This window comes from Aotus nancymaae, unplaced genomic scaffold (genome assembly GCF_030222135.1).
Source record: "Aotus nancymaae isolate 86718 unplaced genomic scaffold, 86718_ANA_hifiasm-v0.15.2.pri h1tg000014l, whole genome shotgun sequence".
Taxonomy (NCBI): domain Eukaryota; kingdom Metazoa; phylum Chordata; class Mammalia; order Primates; family Aotidae; genus Aotus; species Aotus nancymaae.
In genome coordinates this window covers 59,483,088-59,510,241 of record NW_026988425.1, presented here as the reverse complement: position 1 = coordinate 59,510,241, position 27,154 = coordinate 59,483,088, and the positions used below count along the sequence as shown (strand labels likewise).

Sequence of the window (27,154 nt, the reverse complement as noted above, 5' to 3'; positions counted from 1 at the left end):
CCTACCCTTCTTCTGACAACTAGATCAAGGATGTATATTTCAATAGTTTGCACCTTTATTCTAATTTTTCATAAGAAGGGATTTTTGGTTTTGCCGTTAAGTTTGTTGCGCTTTGGAGAAACAGGCTCTGCTAATTTTAGCTTAAATCTTCAGTTATTGGTATTTTTCAGTGTCTTTCTGCATTTCTGTTTTGTATTCAGTCATCTTTCCACATATATTATGATATTGCTGTTTATGGTTTTAGATGTTTCCTACTTTTCATTAAATGTAGAGTCTATGTTTCTCTTTCTTAGTTGCTTTTTGCCTTTGGGTGATATCTTAGGAGGAAAAAGGAAAAACTTTTTACTCAAAATTTAGAAATAAAAATTTTGAAAACTGTTGAGATATAACAGAAATAATAAGATATTGAGAGAGGGAATTTATGTTTTTTTTCTACTTGAATCCACCCAGAAATTTAGTTGAAAATCTACATATAATTGGTCTCCTATAAAGAAGACAAAACAAAAAGCCTACTTTGTTTTAATTGATATATTTGAGAGTTTAGACTTTGTTTTCTAAAAAAATAAGAACTAATTTTTAATACCTTGCTTTCAGAATCACTTAGTTTTCTATGATGATGATGTCGCTCTAATTGACTACAAACTTCTCCTCCTCTCTCTGTCTCTCCCTCTCTTCCTCATTGAAGTTGAGATTTGATTTTACTCTATTTAGAAGCTAATAAGTTACCCATTACTGCTGCGTGAATGCTGGCTACATGATATTTCTGGGTCAGAGGCAAAAGATGTTATTACGCTACAGAAAGCATCATAAGCCATCAACATATTTACATTGGTTCCCCTTGGCTCCATATTCCACAAGAATGACACAATACAGCCCATATAAATGCTGCACACACAGTGGGTTTGCATTGCAACTGAGGAACACGGAGCTTAAGGAATCTGCCACTTTTATAGCAAGTAATAAGTTAACTTGTTCTTTGTCCAAGAGGAGAGATATTACCTCATCTCTCAAAGTTACCTGGAGAAATGGTCTGAGGAAAAGAGCAAGTGATCAGGCACATGCAGCAAGATGTGGAGGATCACAAAAGGCCTGAGAACAACTATCTCTTTATCTCCATTTGTGCACGTGTGTGTGTGTGTGTGTCCCCCTCTGATTCTTTTTCTCTATCTCTGTGTGTGTGTTCCTAAAACCCTGCACAAATGAGAATCATTAACTCGATGTAATCTGAAATGTTTACTAAACACATAAAACTGGCAATGTAGATATTTTCTTGTTACCACTGTTCATCCAGTGGGGTGGGCCCCAGATTTGCCAAACACTCCTTTGTTCTTGTTTTTGTTTTCTTCTTTTTAAAAATTATTATTTTTGAAACTCAAGAGCAGAGAGTTGAGGCAGTTTTTTTTTTCTCTCTATTTGTCTATCTATACCTAGTTCAAAGCACAGCATCATTATCAGTATCAGTTCAAGCAGGTACCCTTTTGTTTAATACCTGTATTAATTTTCCTATTTCTATAGTCCCACTTATCCTCTCTCATTGATAGCTACTCAGATGAACTTGATATGTATATTTGAATCCCTATGTTTCCTCATAAAATATTGCAGGTTGTTTTGTATGTGTATTTGCTTTTTACTTTTTAAGTTTGAAACTATTTCACTTTTACAGAAATATTGCTATAGTACAAAGATTTACCATGTGTTCTTCACCCAGATTCAAAATAGTTAAGATTTTACAACACTTATTTTATCTCTCTCTTTCTGTATATGTACATAAATATTTTTCTGATCTCTTTGAGAGTAAGTTGTAGACATTATATTCTTTATTCCTGAACATTTCAGCATGTATTTTCTAAGAACAAAGGATATTCTCTTATATACCATTGTACAATGATCAAATTACAAAGTTTGACATTGATACACTACTATTATCTAGTATACAGTTCATATTCCAATTTCCTTTATTGTCCCAGCAGTGTTTTCTGTAGCATTTTTTTCTCCCTAATCCAGTTTCCATTGCATTTACTTGTTATCTTTTGAGTATTTAATCTGGAATAATTCTTCAGACCTTTTTATTATTCAAGATTGTGTATGTAACTTTTATTTACTTATATGATGTAGTGCTAAAGATCTTGTTCCCTTTCTTAATTTTTTTTACTGTTTTTAAGATCCACTCATATAGGTCAGATGTGGAGGCTCATGCCTGCAATTCCAGCACTTTGGGAGGCCAAGATGGGAGGATCACTTGAGCCCAGAGTTTGAGATCAGCCTGGGTAACATAGTGAGACCCCACCTTTATGAAAAATTTAAAAATTAGCCAGGTTTGGTGTTGCACACCTGTGGTCCCAGCAACTTGGGAGAATGAAGTGGGAGGATTCCTGGAGCACAGAAGGTTGAAGCTGCAGTGAGCCATGATTGCGCCACTACACTCCAGCCTGGGTCACAGAGTGAGACCCTGGCCCCCTTGCCCCAAAAAAGATCCAATAATATTAATGTGTAGACATCTATCTTGTTTGTTGCTTCTAACTTCTGCTTGGTATTCCATAATATACATCTGCCAAAAAAGAAATATATTTTATACTCTAGCCTGAACATTCTATTAGAGGAATCTTTTGAAGCTGATGCCATGCATGTCAGTTGTAAACTTACATTGCACTTTGTATCACTGTAAGTGAACTATTTGACATTGCCAGATCATTTCTGGGGTTTCTTATGTTTTAAATACATATATTCTCTTAGATGACTAAAACCTAAATCCTTAAGACAACTATCTGCATCTGACACCTAAACTACAAAGATTGTTAGTAGAAATAAAACTCAGGATTTTCTCCTTCAGTACTCAAGTTAATTAGTTTTAAAATCTATTGGCTTACATATCTCTGAAAGGATTTTTAAAAATCATGTACCTTATTGTGTATTTTTCAGTTGATGTCTAAAATTTTCCTTTTATGTCTAAGTAATTGCAAAGGATAGAATTTCCAGTGTTGCAAATATTGTTATTTAAAAGTACAATTGATATATCCCTCTCTTAAATATATGCAGTTTAATCTAAATGCCTTAGCAATTAGGTAACTATCAAAATGCATTTAAAAAATACATGAACAGGTCCTATAGTCAAATTTTATATCATTTTCCTTTCTTTTAATTCAGTGTGCTAATTTCTCTTTAGAAATTTATCTTAATATATATTTTAATATATCCTATTATATTTTAAAAGATAGTTTATGCTTAAGAGTATTTTTAAATTATATACTGTATCATATTCTCTACAGTAAAAATGTATATTAAAATTTATTAATTTGTATATGTGATCAGAAAGAAAATAAAAATTTTCTTCTGGATTTAGTGTTCATTACATTACAATAATTATTAGTTTCAGTGGTTGATTGGAAGAACATATACATATTACAAATTTTGATAAATAAATACATAAGTAAAGTTTTTATTAGAAGACATATAGTTAATTGGATGTATTTTTTCAATTGTTGCATTCGTCTCTGTATTGCTATAATGAAGCAGGATTTCAGCATCAATTCAATTTCTATAGATGTGAATGCTGAAAAAATTCATTCACATAAAGAGTAGACAAGGATAAAAGGAGTTTATTACAGAAATATCACTCAACTCTTTGAACTCCTTTTGAATTATTTATCAAAATATAACCATGAGTATCTATCATCAAAGAATAGTTTTAACCATTGATCAGCTGGTAATTTGATTATATGCTCCTGCAAACCTGATAGAAGTGAGGAATTGGAAACTACCTGATATGGTTTAATTAAAATCATTTGTCAAAAGTTATTCTCTTAACATTGACACAAGTGTTCAATTGACTCTTTTCTTGGCACCATATTTTTATACTCCAAGGCAATGCACTATTGTAAAATTATAGATAGGAGAAAGATACACCTTTCTTTTGCAAGACGGGAGATAGGATTTTGAAAGTAGAAGCTTGACTTTTTTTAGAAAAGAGTACATAAGGAGTCGAGAATCTCAAAATTGATTCTCTTAAAGCCATCTGTGCCTGTCTACACACCTATCTTAAAATGAAACGGATATGTATAAAATTGTTGCTAAAAGGAAATAGTATTTTTAAAGCTATCCTTACTTGAAAGGAATCATAGTGTTACTAACACAGTAGCATCAACCTCTCAGAGAAATAAGGAACATTGCACATTTATACTACAGAGGTCTTTATGTAAATGCATAGTTTTTTGTTTTTTGTTTTCTGAGGCCGAGTGTCATTCTTGTTGCCCAGGCTGGAGTGCAATGACACGATCTCGGCTCACCACAACCTCTGCCTCCTGGGTTCAAGCAATTCTCCTGCCTCAGCCTCCCGAGTAGCTAGGATTACAGGCATGCACCACCACGCCCAGCTAATTTTGTATTTTTAGAGGAAACGGGGTTTCTCCATGGTGGTCAGGCTGGTCTTGAACTCCTGACCTCAGGTGATCCGCCCACCTCCCCAACCCAAAGTGCTGTGATTACAGGTGTGAGCCACCTTGCCCACCCTTAAATGCATAGTTGATTGTTTTGACAGAATATATGTCTGATTCAACACACTTGAAACTTCACCTTCACATTCCTTGAAGACCATTCAAAGAGACTTACTCCACTTTGTTGAGGTCAGACTAGAATACTAAATATTGGTGTTCTTGGAAGGTTATCTGATATTTTAATTTAGGGCTGTGTATGCTCTCATACACTCTCTTTCTTTGCTTATTTTTGTTCCTCCACCTCCTGAATTACTAGCTCTTCCTAATATGTGTACGTGCACATTTGTGGCGCAGGGAGAAGAATATATATATAAAGAATATAAATATATATAAATATAATATAAATATATATAAAGGATATATATATACTTGGAGACAGTCTCCTTCTGTCACCCAGGCTGGAGTGTAGTGGCATGATCTCAGCTCTCAGCTTACTGCAACCTCCTCCTCCTGGGTTCAAGTGATTCTCATGCCTCAGCCTCTTGCGTAGCTAGAACTACAGACACGCACCACGATGCCTGGCTAATTTTTTCTGTATCTTTAGTAGAGACAGGGTTTCACCATGTTGACCAGGCTGGCCTCGAGCTCCTGACCTCAGGTGATCCTCCTGCCTCGGCCCCCAAAGTGCTAGGATTACAGGCGTGAGCCACCATGCCTGGCCTATGTGGGCATATTATATGTCTTTATTACAGCTCTTTTTATATTGTACTTATGAAAGTCAATTCATTCTGCTTCCTAAGCATGTCTCAAATCTAATTCCACCCATTTATCCAGTACCCTCATTTAGACCAGCTCAGTCAGTAATGATCTTCTGACCACTCCCCTGGCTCCATTCTCTTCTCACTTCAGGATTTCCACCATGGAGTTACTAAAAGACAGATCAATTCCATATTCCCTGACTCAGAAATCTTCAGTTGCTCTTACTTACAAATCTTCCATGTTTCTATGCTGCCAAGAGGACTGATATTAATATTTTTATTAATTATCTTGTACTTACCTATTCTTAACTACCTTCCCAGACTTTTTCTCTAGCAACCATCCTCATCTATTTTACACTCTAGTGACATTTTCTTGAACACATATCATGGTGCACGTATTAGAATATATGTCATAACAGACACATAAATTTATTTTCTTTGTAATATTTAACCTAAACTTCTGACTACTTGTGAAGAAAGGTTAAAAAAAAGTATATGTAATCTGTGTTACACATACATTGTATAAACACACACACACACATACATATGTTATGTATTGGGTATATTCTTTTCAGAAAAACATTTTTATTGTAAAAATGTGTTTTCAGATCACATTGTTAGCACTAAGCATGGCTATATAATACAGGAAAAAATATGACAAAGAAAATATTTTAAAATGAAAGAGGCCATGATAAAGAGACACCATAATTCTTAAATATATTGATGGTTTTCAAAAGGTATTTTGAAACATACATAAACACAACCATGAATTATATGTGTGTTAAATTCTTTTATCAATATTAATAAGAAAAATAACTTCTGTATTTGGCCTATAACCTAAAACTCAACCGATCATAGTATCTTCTTATAATTCTCTTTTAGATTCAGCATAGTGAGGTAGGATGAACACTAACAAGTTAAAAGGCAGGTTCTGCTAACAATTCCAACACTTACAAATGGTGTAATCTTTAACAGGTTGTTTATCTTTGCTAAATCTGTTTTCTCACTTATAAAGTAAGAATTAATATATAATGCATTCAGCTCAAAGAGAAATTGAAACATGAGATAACAGGTGAGAGTATGTGATTAAATTTAAAGAGATTTAGACATGTATAGTATCACTGAATTATTTCTTAGTCTCTTTAATTTTAATCCTAAATTTCTTTAGAAGATCTGGCCTATCCTGATGGAAGGTGTATGTTGATAAAGCTAATAAATGGCCAAATAAGGAAACAAAGGATGTGTTGGGATTTTTTTTCTTATTTATTTATTCTGTGTTTCTTCCTCATTAAAACAGTTTTGGTATGAACCATGATGGAATTGGAAATTCTTGTGGGACAAAAGGTCATGAAGCAGCAAAACTTATGGCAGCTCACATTACTGCGAATACCAATCCTTTTTCCTGGTCTGCGTGTAGTCGAGACTACATCACCAGCTTTCTAGAGTAAGTAGTCTCTGGAGAGTGATGATGAATTGCTCCAGAAGTAAGCCGTTGGTAGAAGCCTAATATATAGTGCTTTCAACTTTGCATAATGAGTAATTTTATAGGGCATAGTGATGTTTCAACTGTTTCTTATTTTACTTTAATATATCATTGTGGCCATTTTTTTCTTTATATAGAACTTTTATAGAATAGAGGAAGTGGAGCAAGGATCTAAGTGGAACTGATGGTGTGAGTGTTAAAATGTTCAATAAATGGGAGACAATTTCAGAAAGCATTTAGATTTACATGATTTAATAGCACATATGCCAAACTTAAGTTCAGTGATTACATATTTTATTTTGTTAGTGAAAAAAATGAGTTCTATAGGAGAGCCAAAGTATCTAATAGCAACAAACAACAACAACAACAACAAAAAACCAAACACCAAGGAAATGAACACTTTGAGAAAAAGATTTGTTTTTGAAAATGTATTAAGCGATTGATTTTTCTACAGTTTGAAAACTTTTTGGTCCTTTAATATATATTCCAAGAGTCTGGTTATTTAAGTGTGAGGAATATAAATTAGCTTGGGTATAACTATGTTAAGGAAATTAGTTGTTCTTCCACATCTCACTTGCATAGGGCTTCATGATTGTACTTTGGAAACTGATATACTTGGGTCTCACTTTCTAACTGTGTGACCTTGGGGGTGTTCCTTAACTTTTCTAATCTTCAGTGTCCCAAGTTGTTAAATGAATTTAAGTCATACTGTTTACGTCATCAGGTATTAGATATGTAATTATGCATCATGCTATATTGTATATAAAACACATAACATTCTTTAAATGGTAAATATTATTTTAAATAATAGCAAGATTTCTGTGCTTTATTGCTCTACCCTTATTTTTAACTGTTTTGTGCCATTTTTTTTTTCCCCTGGGGAGGAGAAATTAAATACTCTGTGAAAAAGTGAGGTATACATACATAAAATACAGGCCGGCAATGGAAATTCTTCTTAAAAATTGGCTGTGTTCAAAGTTCGTATTAACAGGATTATATTGTGAAATTTTAAAAATTCAAACAGGTTATATAGGGTAACATTATTTATTAAAATGTCCTTTATATCTCCTAATAGCCAAAGCAAAGCATATGTTTTGAAAACTGTGATTAGATATTTTTAAAAGGTCACAAACAAGAGATTTCAAATTACCTAGCACAATAGTTTACTAAAAAAAAGAAAATCAAAAGATAAATGTTTAAAATCGGCTCTTTTAAATTAATTAATGTAATAATAAAGTTGAAGGAATTTGAAATTTATTTCAGAAGGTAGTTCTTCTGATAACCATATTATAACCTAATAATTTTTAACCTTAGTAACAGAGAATTATAAGATTATACTTGCCTACGGTGAAACTGACTGAGGTGCTATAAAGGTAGACCACAGAGCATTTGTATATCTTTTGGTAGTTCTTAATACAAAACACTAGCAATATCATTTTCTAAGATGGTTTTAATGAGATCATTTACCTAAATTTTAAACATCTTTGATGGTCTGCTCTCCCTAGACATCAAGTCAGATCTGGAATTTCTCCCTTGACTTGGCTCATGTTTTTATAATGGAGTCTTACTGTTCATCACCAGAAGGACAAACTGTATAACATGCTCAGGATTCTTGTGCATTTCTGATGGTTGCCCTTGTTGTTGTTGTTTTATTTTTTTTTTGGTACCATTTTCTCCTCTATCTTGTTTCTGTCTCATTGGCTATATTGCATAGCTCATTTGCTAGTACCATCTCTGTATGCTAAATACAAAGACTTGTTCTGATCCCCTGCCAGATCTTGTCTACTTGAAACTGTATTGAGACTAAGACACTCCAAAAGAGAATCCCTAAATTGCTGGTAAAATACAGTTTAAAAATCACCACTGGTTTGGTGAGGAACATAAAAGTATTACTAGTTTCAATAAAGTGTTCCAATGAATTAATTAAATGAATTGATCCAAAAAGCATTATTTAAGCCTTATTGCCTCTTCACATTTTATATATGTAAGCATTAGTGTTGACAGGGTTCTAATGGGCTTATTTATCCTGTATTTTATAAAAATGTTTCCCCTCATGGGAATGTTCACAAAGTTAAAACTAGTAATGAAAGATAGATGTGAAGCACAACAGGTAGAGACTTGGGGAAAACTTGGCTTTCCCCCCTCTTTAATAATAAACTAAACAAATCTGATTATAATCTGACCAAGCAATAAAGGGCTTTTAAACACAAGGCTCTTTAGAAAGGTCAGTTCACCGGAGCACAAAGACGTAACAGTAACTTTCTTGAATTTCTTTGTTCCTTTTTATTAATGCAGTGAACTTAATTGCTTTAACAGCTATGCGTGATATTTTTTAAAATCTAGTGCTATTTTGATCAGGGATTGAGGTTACATTTATGTTTTATAGTTGGCTCAAAAAGGCTCATAACATTTTATTTTAGCTTCTCTTCTCAAGAAAAAGAAATCTTGAAAGATGAATTGTTTAGGAACTGCAGCCCAGCCAACAAAACGCATACCTGTCTCCACTTAGTGGCTGTACAGGCCAAAGATGATGGTGGATTTTAACAATGAGCTTTCTATGATTTATAGAGATTCACTATTCACTGTTCAACTGAAAATGAGTCCATGGCCTTTAAATGCCAATAGAATACAAAGTCTCTCGTGTCATTCTAAAACACTAGGTGCTATTGATCAATCAGGAGATGGTGTTTACCAACTCCCAATATTTTTTTTCAGATTTCTTAAACTCGGTGATTCAATAAGTGGTTCATGAATCGCCCAGAAGCCGTCCTGATTAAATAATAAAGAACCAATTTCCGTTAAAATGGACGTGTTATGCCTGCTTCTGATGTTTTCCGGCGACGGCTTTGCAGGTAGTGTCTTTCCTATCTGCCTGCGGGACTTATTTATTTATTTATTTAGAATATAGAGAAAGGTGAACCTGGTATTATGGCTCAGACTCATTGATGACTATGGGCTAATTTACCAGGCAGTGGAAGACAGCCAGAAGTAATTTAAACCAGTTTTTCATACATTTTCCACCACTTAGCAATAGTACAGAATAATTACATATACTTTTCAAAAATTATTATGATTTGTGAATCAACTCTTGCTCTATAAAATTAAAGTCTGTTAACTTGTTTGAACTGTCAAAGATCCATAGCAAAATTTCCTACAGTTCCAAATTCAATACAAAGGAGACATTTTCACAGAAAGGATGGAAGCTGAACATATTAAGAGAAGCAATGTTATGGTCAGAGTTGACCGAGGAAGAAAGGTGACTGTAGAGCTATAAGAGAAGTGATACAAGATGAGCAAGCTGACCAAAGCACTCACATTTCCTCTCTAGCAATGACCTTCAAAGGTCAACATCAGGCTGTTATATAGAAAACAATCTTTATAGTTGGGACCTTTTTTAAAAAAAAATGTAAATGTAGAATCCAAGAAAGAGCTTGGCAAAACGGGTTTCTCCTCCTTCTGTTTATCTGTTACATTTGGGGAATCTTGCTCTAACAATAAATAACTTTGATAAGTCATAATTATATATAGGTTAAGAAGAGTAAGTCACTGTCAATACAGTACTTTTGTCTTGAAAGCTTCAAGTTCAGTTATATCAAGGGTGAGAGAAAAAGATTTGCCTTAGAAGGCAGTACATTGTTAGCTTCATTGAGAAGACTGACAAAGCAGTTTATGAGAATATACTACATAAGACAGTTGACTTACTATAGAGGATATTAACCCAATTCATTTTTGCCTAATTTATGTGAATCAGCACAACTTAGTAAAATAAAAATAGGAGGTGGCATTAAGTATTAACTTTTTGTTGTTGTTGTTAAGAGACTGTTAAGATATGTACAGGGTTATATAGAAAGATTTATTTTTCAGATTGACCCACTGAATTGAAGACTAAAAGTCTGTATTTTATGGTATAACTGTTTTAGTGAAAATACATCTAACATCACAATTAGGAATATATCTTAATGTGTTCTGGAAACAAAGCCAGGAGTGCATATATTACATAAGGATCTGTAAACTTTTGCTGATGACTGAACTTTAACTCATATTCCTATATTCAAGGCTAATTTTTGGACTATGTAAATAAGATCTCTCTAAATTAGAAATAGAATTTATAAAATAAGACTTTCTCATCATGCTGTAAACATTTTGGAAAATGTAAATATACTCTGATTTACTATGAATTTTGTAATCAAGGAAGAAGTATATTCTAAAACTAATGCATTTTTTTTGCTTAATCTTAAAAGCATAAACAAAAATAGAGTCTAGGAATTCAATAATGATCTGTGTTGCTGTAGCTATTAACTAGGGTTTGGGTTTTTAGTTGTGATTATGTGCTGCTAAGAAAATAATCACAGATGTACTTTTTACATATACAGTTTTGCTCTGACAAGTATATGTTTAATAATAAGTTGTAATTAAATCTGATAGATGGAGACTAACACTATTCTACATTTAATTTAATAATGAATGAGGTTCATGTTTTCTGAGTGGAAAAATTCACATATGACACTAATGTACAAACCATCTATGTTTAAAATTATGATTTGATGAGAAGATTTGTATATAATATCACTACAGTGCCAGTATAATTTTGATAGTAGCATAAGTAACATTAGACATTGTAAGAATTGTATAGTTACATCTCAATTAACTAGAACAGTAGATTAAATAAAAATTTCCCATAAATTTTATTTTTTTAAATGAGATAATTACAAAATATAAGACAACTTATATCTAATGTTTTATGAAAGGAAATATTAGGTTGGTGCAAAGTAATTGCAGTTTTTACCATTAAAGTCATTGCAAAGTGAAAATTACTTTTGCACCAACCTAACAGATTTACATATTTATACCAGGAGCCATACAAAAAGTGTTCATATCAGCATAATTTTCAAGTCTTAGAAATTGGAAATAATCCAGATGTTTATTAGTAGAGGAATTATAAATAATTGTGACATACTCATAAATGGACTATTAAAGAACAATAAAAATGCACAGGCTACAATTACATTTACATACATCAACATAGAAGTATCTCACATTCACAATATTGAGAAAAAGAATAAAATCACAAAAAAATACCCACAGTATGACTATTTTATATAGGGTCCCAAAACAGGCAGATGAATAATTAGACAGATTATTAAGCAAAGCAATGAAATTATTATTATAAAAAGTCAGAATAGTAGTTACCTCTGGGGGTGGGGAGAAATGAGGGATATGACTGGAATTAAGCACTTGAGAATTTTCATAGAAAAAAAAAAATAAGGAAGAGCACTCCCAGGGCTAAATATACATTGCTCACCTCTATGTCTTCTACCTCTGTACCTATATCTGTAATATTTCATAATGGTAATTGATGACTGAAAGGTATGAAATCCAGAATTATTATTGTAAGAATTAATTAGTAACTAATAATTATGATCTTAATTACTTGACTTTAATTACTTGAACATAGCAGGAAAGTAGCAGAAAATTTTAGTTAACATAGTGCAAAAAGCATTTTTCTTGCTCAACCCTTAGTTAGCAAATAATAAGCTGGATGCAGTGGTTCATGCCAGAACTTTGGGAGTCTAAGGCAGGAGGAACTCTTGAGACCAGGAGTTCTAGACCAGCCTGGGCAAGATGGTGAGACTCTGTATTTACAAAAGATACAAAAATTAGCCAGGCATGATGCCACATGCCTCTGGTACCAGCTACTCGGGAGGCTGAGGTGGGAGGATCTCTTGTGCCTAGTACTTCAAGGCTGCAGTTAGCTGTGATCATGCCACTTCACTCCAGCCTGGGTGACAAAGCAAGACCCCATCTTAAAGCAAAACAAAACAAAGAATTAAAACAGGAAAAATATCCCATCCCTCAAATATTTAAATCAAGGTTTTACTGTATATACCAGATATGGTTACGAGAAGGAAAATATACTACATATGTATAAACAAGTGTAGAAATGTACGAACAATTTAAATCTACCTTGCAGATATATGCCCACATTTGTTTTACTGGAAGACCCTTGACTTGTAAGCCTTGCTAATTTGTACAAATAGAGCTAAATCCATTTCAAAAGTCCTTTGTTTATTCCATGTTTCTAAATACAGGTTCATTTTTAAAGATCCATATGGTTTTCCTTTATATTTTATTTCATATGGTGTTTTATTCTTCTGTAAAAATATACTGGAAATGGAGAGCAAGACTTGTCTAGACCACATTAATACAAGGCAATAGGTGCTTCCAAAGAACTGAAACAAAAATACACTTCTGGGATAAACTTTCTTAGAAGAGTTTTGGCCACAGGTGCCTGCAAGTTCATGTCATTCTTGGTGGTATGAAGGCCACGGCAGTGGTCCTCTGGTTTGGTATTTTTTAAAGAACCTTAACCATGATTAGAAGACCACTAATATTAATATATTGAAACAATAGTTTTAAATGAAGTAATTATTCTTGCTTCCTTCTGGGTTAAGTCATTTTTCAATTTGCCATCAGAAAAGAATTTTTTCCTCAGGGTATCTATTCTTAAACCCTTCTTTGGGGTCCACATAGTTCTTCCTCTGATTCTGGGTTAATTTTATGTATTACTAAAAGTAATTATAACCATTTTTAATATAGTCTAACTTGGTGTCACTTAGGTGAATATATCCTACACTTTTTGATTATGCCATTGTAAATATTTTTTGCCTATTGGATACCTACTTCAGTACACAGTTTAAAATAAATATTTTCTATGAAAAAGATTTATAGTAGTATTTGTTATTTTATTTTTATTACATATTTAATTCCTTTCATAGACATTTATAATTTTATTGTTGATAGAAATGAAACATATTTTAGAAGAAAATTGGGGAATGAAACTAATTCATTTATCTCACCAATATTATATTATCAAAATGATGCTTTTTTTGTGTTATTCAAATATGACCTCTTTGTCATTAACCTTAATATATAATTTAAAATTTACTAGTAGCATTACATTTGCCTAAAGTTTGCATATCCTTATAGATTAAAGATATTTTACTTAATAAAACAAAAAAAGAAGCTTTCTATTTAAAAAATTCATCTAGAAGTTATTTTTCTTGCTGAGGTACATGTCAACTTCTAAAAATATAATAAAAAGGAAATTAAAAAGTGTTCCATTATGAAAACTGGATAGCTGGGTGAAAAACAGTTGTTCTTTGTTAGTTAGACACCTTGAGCAGTGACAATTGAAATTATTGTAGTGGCCAATGGTCAAATTCATCTGTTAGTACCATACTTAATATTCCATCTAAATATTTCTTATTGATTAAAAAATTAGTCAGGAGGGCGTGAAAGAAAGGGGAGGGATATAAAGAAGACAGTATTCTGTCCCTTTGGTCTTTGACTCTAATCACCTTAGAAATAGTATGGTTCAGTTTTTAAAAGGCATTAATTTGCTGTTTTGTGTGAAATACCTTTTTATATAACAAATTGATTTTGACATGTTAAGAATATGAGAAACTTCTAACTGAATAGGAAACTCATTGTAATGCATAGTTCTTTCTTAGTTATCTATAAATGAAAAATTGTACTGTCCTAAATAACAGTTGAGGAACTTCTACTTGTGAAATTATTTTCCTTTGGCAAAGTGGATGGAAAAGATTTGGGAAAAAAAAACACACAAGTGCTGGCACAATGGACAGGAATGTTGGAAAAAATTTTTAAATGTTGGCATAGGAATTCTTTAAAAATTCTAACTCACTCACATGTGAAATGAAAGTAAAAAAGCATCTGTCCTATTTTATGCACACTGACTAAATAAAAATGAACAATTATATTTAGCAAAGTTTAAAGCTCTTTAAACTAAGATATTCTGTCTGGGTTTTGGCGACCTTTATGTTATTTGTTCCACTGAATTAAAATATTATGTTTGAGTGCAGACATAGCTTGAAACACAGAAATTATACAAAGAAGAGAATATTCTCTTTTCCAATTCTGATGATCCTAGATGAAATATGAAATTTTGAGAGACTAAACACTTCTAATATACTTGAGAAGAAAACTTTGGTCCTTGGCCTCATCTGTCATTCAGCCCATTTATTAGTGAAATATTTTGAGAACCTATGGACATGTCTTAACACAACATCTATTGTTCTGCCCAAGGTGGAACTATATAAATTAGTTCTTTAAGGATTATAACCATAATTACTTTTAAGAATTTTTCTGCATTTCATGTTTTTAATTCTACTACCAGATGTGGTTATATTTTCAATGAAAACAAACAAGAAGCTTAGAGCAATGTGAAATTCTATTTTGATTCCTTGAGAAATTAGTTAAAATCAAGGCCAACATGACATTTTCAGATTGTTGTCGGAAATGATTTTATTGTGTCTTGGTGCTGAAATAAATTATTTAGAGCTCTTATTCAGGTTTCAGTAAAGCTATTCTGTCCTTCCATGTGATTAATTATTAGGAGAATGTATTGTTTTTCATGCATCAAGTTATTAAAACAAAGCTCAACACATGGTTTCATAATTGTGACTGAAATAGTCCATAGAGTACCTAATTTCCTTTGATCCTTTATGTTGAACAGTTCAGGCCGTGGTACTTGCCTTGATAATGAGCCTCCCAAGCGTGACTTTCTTTATCCAGCTGTGGCCCCAGGTCAGGTGTATGATGCTGATGAGCAATGTCGTTTCCAGTATGGAGCAACCTCCCGCCAATGTAAATATGGGGTAAGAAGTCTTCATCCTTATGTTTCGTCATTTATATGTCTTCTTCCATGACACAAATGTTAAGATGGAATTATGACGAATGTCGTTTCCCTCTAGTAACGTTTAATTTAAATATTACTTTTGACACTGCAGTTTTTCTGATATCATAGGTACAATATTTTTTCTAAATGTTTGAATAATCCTAAGTTAAGCACATTTCAAGTTTCTTTTGAGGGTTGCAGGTAGAATTTTAGTAACTCTTAAATGTTTTTTCTTTAAATCTTTAATTTATGATGCCAACTGTATTTTATCTTTTGAAATGTTATGGCTTTAGAATCTCTCTACATACCAGTTTTCTTATAGTCTTATAATTGAGCTAAAGGGCATTTTAACATTAGCTAGACAGCTTTACTTTTATTCATAGTTGGTAGTACTAAGTCACTTCACGTTGCCTCATCCACTGTCCACATTCCAACACCACAACCAAGCAGGAACAAGATGACATTAGCTCAAGTAGCGAAACAAGGAAAATTGCTATGGTAGAAAAAAAAATGTAGGTATCATAATTTACTCTGCATGTCTGTCTTAAAAACAAGTCACAGTGTCTACATTAGAAAATGAATGCAAATTCTTTTTAAATTTCATAAAGGAAGATTTTAGTGGACATGTTCATATTAAGAACATAATATAAGCATGGTGAATGAAAAAATGGGTTTTTAATATGTCAAATTGCTTACCAAAAAAAAAAAAAAAAATCAGATTAAAAAAAGTTGAAATCCTTGATTTTTTTTTTTTTTTTTTTTTTTTTTTTGGTGAGATAGAGTCTCACTCTGTCACCCAGGCTGGAGTGCAATGGCACAATCTTGGCTCACTCCAATCTCCGTCTCCAGGATTCAAATGATTTTCCTGCCTCAACCTCCTGAATAGCTGGGACTACAGGTGCATACCACCATGCCCAGCTAATTTTTGTATTTTTAGTAGAGACAGGATTTCACCATGTTGGCCAGGCTGGTCTCGAACTCCTGGCGTCAAGTAATCCACCCACCTCAGCCTCCCAAAGAGCTAGGATTACAGGCATGAGCCATGACACCCGGCCTGATTTCTATTTTTATGCAAATAGTCTTTTAAATCCTCTTTTAGAAATAATAATAAAGTGTTTTGATAGTATTATACTGAATCATTGTACTGTACGTATCCTCTTTGGGAGCAGAATAAAGGGAAGTGTTTTCTTAAATATCTCTTGGGTGACAAGTATATTATTATTCTTGTTAGGCTCTGGGAGCATATTTGTGCACTAGATTTACAGATTGTGTGTGATTATATGGATATGTGGAGCCTGGTGTAAAACTTTGGCTTATCCTTAATCTTATTTTTGTATGGTTCTAGTTTCTTTTCTTCTTAGATTGTTTATGTTTCAGTAAGTCAGTTGAACTTTAATCACAGTCTTTCTATATATACTTATGGATTAATACATTGAAATTCATGATCAAATGGACTTAGAAAATTTCTATTACATTATTCATATCTATCTATGTCATTTCTTTGTTAGCAAGTGAAATAGTTCATCTACATTTTTGTGTTCTATTGGAAATTGGGTTTTAACTCCACCTGAAAATTTCCATATTAGATAAATATATTCTCAGTTTTACAGAATCTATGGCTACAGGATATAGTCTTTTTCTCTCTCAAATAAATTAATAAAAAATTGACTTGATTCTTCTTGCTGTATCTATATATCTAATTGAGTTCAGACTAATTGATTTGAAATGAGATAAACAGTACAAAAATTACATATTTTTACTTTATATTGCTGATAATCTGCTTGTATATTATTATTATTATTATTATTTGAGATGGAGTTTTGCGCTGTCACCTAGGCTGGAGTGCAATGGCACGATCTTGGCTCACTGCAACCTCCACCTCCTGGGTTCAAGTGATTCTCTCACTTCAGCCTCTGAGTAGCTAGGATTACAGGTGTGTGCCACCACACCCAGTTAATTTTTGCAATTTTTAGTAGAGATGGAGTTTCATCATGTTGACCAGGCTGGCCTTGAACTCCTAACCTCCAGTGATCAGCCCACCTTGGCCTCCGAAAGTGCTGGGATTACAGGTGTGAGCCACTGTGCCCAGCTTGTAATATGTTTTGCTTATAAAGACTTCTGTAAAAGATACAAAATAAAACTGGAAAACTTCGAGAAAGATATTAGCATCTTACAAACCTATACAGTTTTATGTATTTTATCATGAATCCTTTTAACTTTGATTTGTAGCAAAATAATGGTTTCCCTAGATTCATATACTATATGAAAATGCTTTGTTATTTTTTAAGTGTTCTCTGTTACTAACAAAGTATATTAAGTCATAATTGATTCTTTACAATCACTCCCATGTCTGAACTGAACTTGTTTAGTTTTGTTGACACAAACCTACGCTGGTTTATATCTGGTGAATCCCTAAAGTTTTAAACAATTCTAAATACTACTTTGGAAAACAATAGTGGCTTTGAAGGTCAGAATTCAGTGGGTAAGGAAATCATACATCAGGTGGTAGCTGAAGGAAAAACCAAACCAGCCCTGATTTAGGTAGCTGTCTGAATATAGCATGCTGAAATGGAACACTAAATACAGTTGCTGTAGACTTAGGAGAACACTTTAGAATTTTTGGGAGGGGATACATCTGGTGTTGAAAAATCATGAAATGATTCCTCTTTCAACTAGCGGGTCTCTCATGATGACAGGAAAGATTTTAAAGAACTACAGAATGATCCATACTGCAGAAGTGATCAGCTTTCCATCTCTTCCACTTGGCTATGAAGTAGTCATTGCTGGGTTACCAGTGATTACATCTGTAGTTATGAAAAATCCTGCCTGAATTCTTAGTGAGTAGATTCATTAACACACATGTTAGTTATGTTTGGAAATTTACATGAAAATTTTTATGTTTTATTTTACTCAAGGCAACATTTTTCACTATTATTCTTGCATGTCATCTATTCTTGTTTTTCAGGTGTTCTTAAATTCCTACAGAAGTTGTGAGGAGGTTGTAATGGCTATAAATATAAAGAACAAAATACAGTATAATATGCAGAGTAATATAGTTGTATAATACAGTAATTTATAAATGGTATATAGTTTCTAGTATTTACATAGTGACTTTTCTGAGCTACTTCAGACTGAGTTGATAAAAATCATAATTATCACATCATATTTTATAGGTGAGGAAACTAAAAATACTGAATGTGATATACCTACTCCAAAGTGGAAAAAAAAAAAAAAGTCTAAATTGATGTCAGTTCTGTTTTCTATTAGGAATACTAATTATGTTAATAAAATAAAGGTAGCAGATGTATTTTGCCTTACAAGACACTTGTTATTAAATTTTTATCAGGTAATGTCTGTTACTAAAAATCTCAAAACTCCTTCTCTTGTCCCAGTCTTTTTTGGGAGAGAGGTAGTCAGGAGACCTTCTCTAAAATCTCTTTTTTTTTTGAAACAGAGTTTTGCTCTTGTTGCCCAGGCTGGAGTGCAGGGCATGATCTTGGCTCACCACAACCTCCGCCTCCTGGGTTCAAGCAATTCTCCTGCCTCAACCTCCCGGGTAGCTGGGATTATAGGCACCCACCACCACACCTGGCTAATTTTGTATTTTTAGTAGAGACAAGGTTTCTCCATGTTGGTCAGACTGGTCTGGAACTCCCGACCTCAGGTGATCCGCTAGCCTTGGCCTGTCAAAATGCTGGGATTACAGGCATGAGCCACCACAGTTGGCCCCTAAAATCATTTTTTGGGGACATAAGTTCTCAAATCTCTGAAACTCTGAGTCCTGGATCTGAGTGAATTTATTTTCTTTTACTTTACATAAAAAAAATAGGACTTCTTCAAGGTAAAATACAAGTACAGACAAGTAGCCTGCAAAGCTAGATTTCTACTAGATCATCTAAAAATATCTGCTAGCTCTGTTAGTAGGTTCCTAAGAGACCTTGGATGATTCCTGGATGAAAATACATTGCAAATAAAACAGCAGTATCAGTATGTCCAAGAAATGTTTCTTTACCTTTTTAGAGTAACAAACTCTTTCCAGTAAAACCCGGGGGAATCTGTTGTCTCACTTCTCTTCCATTTCCCATTAGTCTCCTCTTTTTTATTAGAAAAGAATTATAAAAACTGAATTAACAAAAAGCATATTGCAGTAATAACAATAAGTTTAAACGTAGGAAGGAAGTCGTTAATGAGCCTATATAATATAGGGGCTGTGGGTGATCTTTTGACTACTTCCCAAAAAGCACAGATTAATTCAGGGCTCAGCCTCAGCTTTAGCTCTTTATTTCTTTATTCTGTCACTTAAACCATATCTCAAATATTGTTTTCCAGTACACATAATAATTCAGTATAGGTTAACAATATCTAGTACATAATTTACTGTTAATCATTAAGAGCTGATTGTTCATCTACAGGTAGATTTAAGGCCAAATTTTATAGACATCATAGCTTTGTTTATTTATGGGAAATTTTTATTGTCTATGAAGTTTGTTACTGTTTATATAGACTTAAGAGTTAGCACAGAAATGCATAATAGTATGTTGTACATGTTACTGCTTATTTTAAATGTAGAACTGAATAATGTTTTATCAGTAGATTATATATCCTGAACTATAAATGGGAACACATGATCTAATATATGATGCCATGATGGATGGAACAGGATATTTTTATCAGACTATTTTAAATTAGAAAAAAGATCTGAGGCCGGGCGCGGTGGCTCACGCCTGTAATCCCAGCACTTTGGGAGGCCGAGGCGGGTGGATCACAAGGTCAAGAGATTGAGAACATCCTGGTCAACGTGGTGAAACCCCGTCTCTACTAAAAATACAAAAAATTAGCTGGGCATGGTGGCGCGTGCCTGTAATCCCAGCTACTCAGGAGGCTGAGGCAGGAGAATTGCCTGAACCCAGGAGGCGGAGGTTGCGGTGAGCCGAGATCGTACCATTGCACTCCAGCCTGGGTAACAAGGGCGAAACTCCATCTCCAAAAAAAAAAAAAAAAAAAAAAAAAGAAAGAAAAAAGATCTGTTCATCATAAACTATTACCTATGACCTAAAATTGACCATTGGTAGATTTTACTCAGTCTTGGGCACTTTTTTCAGTGAACAGCAGCCAGGTTGTTCTTGTAAACTTCAGATAGCAAGAGGGTATGACAAGCATGCATATTTACCTGGCACATGACATTCAATAAATGTTTTCTTTTCCTCTATGAATCTCTGTCATCCATGATACCATTTCTGTATAGCTGATAATGCTGGTACTGCTTTAGGAGAATCTGAACCTTTCGTACTTTGGGGAGCATATTAAGATATTCCAAGGGTCACATAATGACTCAATTTCACCCTTCAGTCTCAGCTCAAGTACCAGTTTCTCTTCAGACAGGCCTTCTGTCTGATCATTCACTATTAAAAAGGCTTTCCCCAGTTACTCTCTTTCATATGATACTGTTTATTTCTTTCATAGCACTTTTAAAATCCATAATCACTTTATTTGATTACTTATTATTTAAGTGTGATCATGTAAATGAGGCCTTTTCTGACATTACTTAATATTGTACATCCACATGCACACACACATACTTCCTATCATTTTCATTGTCTTGTATTTCTCCTTAATATTTATCACTTTCTGACATACTATGTATTTTACTTGTTTATCTTGCTTATTACTACTTTCCCCATTAGGATGTATTTTCCTTGGGGGGAGATGTTTTGTCTGTTTCATTCACAGCTGTATCCCCAGTGACTAGATCAGTGCCTGGCTCATGGTAGGTGCTCAATTAATATTTGTTGAATGAATGAGCTGATAATTATAATGAGAGTATAATTGCCATAACGGGAAGGATTCCACCTGACTTATTCATGGCTATTTGTATAGTGACTAGCTCAATGCCTGTCTCATATGGGAGTTCAATAAATATTTGATAAATAGATGAGTGAGAAGAGTTATCTGGTGAAAAGAGTCGGGAGAGGACCTTTTCTGAAGACTCTGAGCCTGTGTATTTGAAGAACTGAGAGAAAGCTAGTGTGCCCAGTGCTCTCATATAAACACCACATAAAAGGAACAGGAGAAAAAAGTAGAAGCCAAGTGTAACTGTACCTTATCGGCCACGTAAAGTTTTTATCTTAAAAGCAGCAAGAAACTATTGAAGTATTTTTAATGGATGAGACCAAGAGATGTGCAGAAAATAACAGAATTTCTAAGGCATTTTATGTCTTAGGAAACAAATTTAATTCTGTAATCTGGAAAACCCATGTTAGAAAATTAAAGGCTTCTGTAAAGTGATGTATGGTGTCCTCCTTTCCCTTTTTTCTTGACCTCCAAACACACCCTATGCAGAGTACTAAAACAGCTCTGCCACTAATGATTCTCCAGTGTAGCAATGCCCTTACTTTTCTAGATAAATATAAAATCATTCTTTTTATATTAGAGGGTGCTCATAACTCTGAAATGAAATGAATGGAGGTGTTTGTGTGTAAAAGTGTGTGGGCTCCATAATTTTGATTTAAGATTGCAGAATCCCAGTGTATTGTAGTAGAAACATAAAAGAACTTGTAAAAAGAGAATATGACATAACTTTAAAACTTCTAATTAATTTTGACTCTTTCCAGGGGCAATGAATTTGTGTCCATTGTTATATTTTACTTACAGGTTACCAAACTTGAAAGTTTTCTACATACTTCAATTAGATGCTTAATGATAGAATAATCTACAAATGGTTGAGTACCATATTTGTTCCAAACTTTAAGTGATAAGAGACTTTTAGGATTTAATATTAGAAGTGAAGATTAAAAAGTAAATATAGATATAAATTTAGATTTATTAATTTATAAGAAATCTAGCCACATAGTTTATATTCATTCAATTCTATTGAAATATGCATATTTTCTTACCTAAAGAAATCTTCTAAAGAAATGGAAGAATTTTACCCTAAAATATATTTATTTGGCGTAGTTTGAAGTGGCCCTGTAAAGCTGTCTCTTGTAGGGAGAATTGACCTGGTAGGCCAATTTATTATCAAAAGATTATTTGGGAAGCACTGAATAAAAATATGGGGTAGTATATAGATTATTTTCTTAACATATTAATTAACAACTATAATAATAATGCCATCAAGCTATGCCTACCTGAAATATAGCTCTTTGAAGTCAGGGTAACTGCTAGAGACAAGATAGTTGAGTTCTCTGATCAGGGGATCCTTCCCCTGGAGAGTATTTAATAAAAACCAATGTATTTTGTCTCTCAGACTCATGCATAATTCCTTTTGTTTATTATTTTATCACTACCAATTAAGTAAGATTCAGTCATTATTGCATTATCATTGAGAATCATTTTTTCATATAATTGTATGTTAGCTATACCAGTCTTTTGGGGATAACATTGGCAACCTATGCAACTTTTTTAAGAGATATAGACAACTTGGGAGAGGATAGCAGGGAAATACTGAGAGGTACACATATAAGGGAACAAGAAAATGAGTTTGAGTAGCCTGTAAAAGAGAAAGCTAAATGTTGGCCTCAACACCATTTTCTGGTTTTGGAACACTTATTACAGTTTGATTGCTGGTAACAAATTGTTCTGCTTCCCTAACAAGAGCATAAAATATCTCACAGTTGTCTTAATTTTTACAGCTGGAAGGTTGCAGATTAGGTATTAGGAAGAATTTCAAGTTATTAAATATTGGAATGTTAAACCGAGAAAGATTATAGAATCACACTTTCCTTGAAGATTTTAAGGTGGTATAAATATTCTACAGTGTTGTCTGATATGGGCTTAGGGAATAAATGGCATGTAATTATTTTAGCACCTCAATATTCTTTTGAAATCCAAAGATATATTTGTCAGGCATACACTTGACAAGAAGTTTATTTGATTTTTTTCTTAAATTCTAAGCTAAAATCTTAAGTCCGTGATCATTTGTATCCTTAAAGATTACTAGTTTTTACCCTGCATTTGCTTCTTAGAGGTTTTCTTTTCTTTTAGCCATTTAGTCACTTTTGAATACTTTCAAGTTGGTGATTAGTTATATAAACAGAATTTCTAGATTAAGGAGTTTTTAAATTTTATTTATTTATTTATTTATTTGCCTTTCTAGGATCTCTTGCGCTTAAATTTCCCATTACTCACATAATAGGATTAAACTATTTAAGGCAAAAATAAGGGTATATCCTCTTTCTTCAGATGGCTACTAAACACCTGAAACCAGGCCATAAGGTCACCATATGTTGATTTTCAATTTTCCTTTGTGTGATCAAATGATAAGTAACCTTTCTAAGCATTGATGCTACTTCCTGACCTTTAGGGCTCTGCTCTCCCCTTTTACCTTCAGGATCCTTTATTGCAAGCAGCTGTGGAGAGGTGTTACTGATAAGCTAATGTGGACAAAGAGAATGTTTCATATTTATAATTAAGGACCCAACATGCATAGAATTTAGAGTTTCCCAGGGGCCGAAACTGTGTGCATATCTCCTTTTTATAAAGTCTTCAAAGTTGATTTTTAAAAAGTTTTTAAAGTCAGCTAGCAACTGTAAACCAAAAATAAAATCCTAAGCTCCTCAACCAACTGATAGACCCGTACCTTCCTTCTTGGCCAGAGTTATTCCAAAGTAAACCTGAAAATCTAGTTCAGGCCATGATGGGAAGGTGGGGTCAGACATACCTCATTATACCCTCCGCTCTTTGAAAGGCACAACTGACTAACATTATCATTAAAACAAGATCTTAAGACTGATGAAATAGACTCTTTGTAGCAATAAGATACCAAATTCCAACCTGATTTTATCTAGTATAGCATGACGGATAGCAGGCCCTGAAAAAATGGAAGAATTTTACCCTAAAATATATTTACTTGGCATAGTTTGAAGTGGCCCTGTAAAGCTGTCTCTCGTGGGGAGAATCCACATTCTGTAGAGAATCCCCTTCCCCTTCCAGGTCTTTTCCCTGATCCAGCAGAGAATTAACTATGAGTCTGGCACCTTTTTAAGTCTAATAAGAAACATTTACAAACTGTTTTCTTTCAGAAGACTCCTACCTGGAGGGTTCATCTGCATAATAAAAACCTTGGTTTTTACAACTCCTTATCCTAACCCAGACATTCTCATCTATTGATTCCAGGTCTTTAGATAATAACTCTTTCAACCAATTGCCAATCAGAAAATCTTGTACTCAACCTATGACCTGGAACTCCCCATCCCTTAAAACATATAAAACCAAGCTATAGCCTGACCACCTTGGGCATATGTACTTAGGATCTCCTGGGGCCCTGTCATGAGCCATTGATGACTCATATTTGGCTTAGAATAAATCTCTTCAAATATTTTACAGAGTTTGACTCTTTTTGCTGATACAATAAAGACACCATTTTCTCTTCATATACTGCTTTCCTTAATGACATAAAAATTTTTTAATGATTTTGTACTTTTTTTATATCACCTCCCCCCACCTTGTGTAAACTACTAGTTTTAATTTTCCTCCATAAATATAAGAGTTTCTTTTCCCACTTTTTAGTGTAGTTTAACATATATAGTTTCTAAAAAATAATGGAAACATTTGAAAAGATAATTCTAACTTTTTTTAGAAATTAGAAAGAGTCTTTCTGAAACAATCATTCTATTCTGATCAAAAAAACCCTAGTTTAATTCTTTACAAAGTTATTTTCTGCATATCAGGTAAGTTATTTTACATTTGATAACTACTATAAAACTCTATTTTCTAAGTGTACTTTTATTACCCATTTATATTTGTTAATATTTTAAATTATTGTTAATATTTGCAAATAGTGTTGTTCATTTCAACAATTAAATAAATTGAAAATCTGTGAATTGATATTAAAATTTTAAATAAGTAGGTATATTTTTAAATGTCTTGTTTCTTGGAAGACCGTGAAACACTTTGTGAAATATGTTAACAGTATCTTTTTAAAATCTACACACAAGTGTTGATATTACATTTAGAAGTTCCAGTAATAATAATGCATAAGTTGATTCCTAAACTTATATATTGAGTGAATATGTTATAAATTAGTACATAATAGTTATAATTTGGAGACATTGTCCATTAAAATCAAGGTAAAGGATAGGAGGGTATTAAGTTTAGTGAGGTTTTATATTTTATTAGAACACAAAAGTAAACCATTACTTAGCCTTAATTGGCCAGTGACATAATTCAATTCTGATACATTTAAGAGAAATGGGAAAGTACCTTAGGTGTGTGGTGATTATCTTGGACATTGATATCGAACAGAGCTGAATCAAATCTACATCTAGTTAGGATTGAAACAAATTGCTAAATTATTCTGAACCTAAAGTTTCTCACACTTTCTGAAAAGATTACCATGATGAATAAATGAGATACAAATATAAATATTCCTAGCATAGTAGTTGATAGTATACCCTGAAAAAGCATTAGTTCCTTTCTTTTATTCCTTCCTACAACATCCTTGCTAAGTGATCATGAAATGTGTGCTGAAGTATCTACAGTGATGGGGATTCAGTTTTAGTTCATTTCGGACAATTTTTCTGTATATAAAACTGAAATCTGCTCCCTCTAGCTTTTACGAGTTGATTGAACTGACTTCTCTTCTAGGTTGACCTGCACATGTTTTTCCCAATCACTTATAAAACTGACTTTCTAAACTCTAGGAAAATAGTTCCATTTTCAACAACAAGACAAACAGTAAACACAATCATTCCTTCAGGTATGAAAACAAAAATGCTAGATAAAATAAAACTAATAAACTCAACTAAATTTAGTTTGTTTAGCTACAACACGTATTTATGTGATAAGAAGAGACATAGGAACAATTGAGGAATGATGCCAGTATAATGCACAAGCCTTGTTTTTTCATATGTGATTGTTTCCTAGTATATTAATGATTTGAAGTTATCAGACAAGCTTTCTCATATTTAAAGAGATAGTCTATAACGTTATATAAAGACTCTTAGAAAGGCCTACAGAAAGGTCTCTCATATATATATATATATATAATTGTGCTTTAGATTCTGGGGTACATGTGCAGATCATGCAGAATTGTTGCATAGGTACATACGTGGCAATGTGGTTTGCTGCCTTCATCCCCCTGTCACCTATATCTGGCATTTCTCCCCATGTTATCCCTCCCTAACCTCTCTACCCCCACTGTCCCTCCCCTAGTCCCCCAAAAGAGACCCCAGTGTATGATGTTCTCCTCCCTGGGTCCATGTGTTCTCATTGTTCAACACTTGCTTTTTTAATTGGATGTGGTAGCTGGCTTAGTGGCTTTATTTCCAGAAAACTAGGCTCTTTATTGCCATGAGTGCAGATGAAGAAGCTGTGAAGATACACAGCTTTTGTATCATTTGTGTTATAGTTTAAAAGTTGATTGATAAAGCTAAAGTGTGGATTCAATTCTTAATTTTTATGAAAGTTGTCTCTATTGGAGGCAAATGTCCCCAAAAGCCAATGTCTCTAAGAAGGAAGCATTATAAGCCACAGAGATTAAGGCTGCAAAGGATCAACTGATTGGGATGCTGGGAACAAATGCCAGCAGAGATTTAACTGTGTAAATACTTTAAAGAGGGAAAAAATGGCTCCCATAAGAAAATGAAGCCCCAGGCTTGCACTTCACATTAAGAACAAAGTAAAACCATGTAGAGCCTACATGGTGCTGACCAAATAAATCAAAATGACAAATTGGTTCAGTGAAAACCTTGAGATGCATAATAGGAATAAATGAAGGTGCACTTCTACAATCCAAGAGGCACAGAATGCTCAAAGATGAAATAATGTTCACTGAAGATAAGCCTGA

The 27,154-nt window shown here is 33.3% G+C and overlaps 1 protein-coding gene across 1 annotated transcript in view; it reads left to right on the top strand.

The window, feature by feature from the left end:
• The window catches only part of ADAMTS6 (ADAM metallopeptidase with thrombospondin type 1 motif 6), a 328,680-nt gene that overhangs the window by 183,065 nt on the left and 118,461 nt on the right, over positions 1-27,154 (top strand). Inside the window, exons 10-11 of the mRNA XM_012462273.2 lie at positions 6,486-6,632; positions 15,208-15,349. Of these exons, the coding sequence (XP_012317696.2) occupies positions 6,486-6,632; positions 15,208-15,349 (289 nt within the window). The remainder of the gene's footprint in view (positions 1-6,485; positions 6,633-15,207; positions 15,350-27,154) is intronic.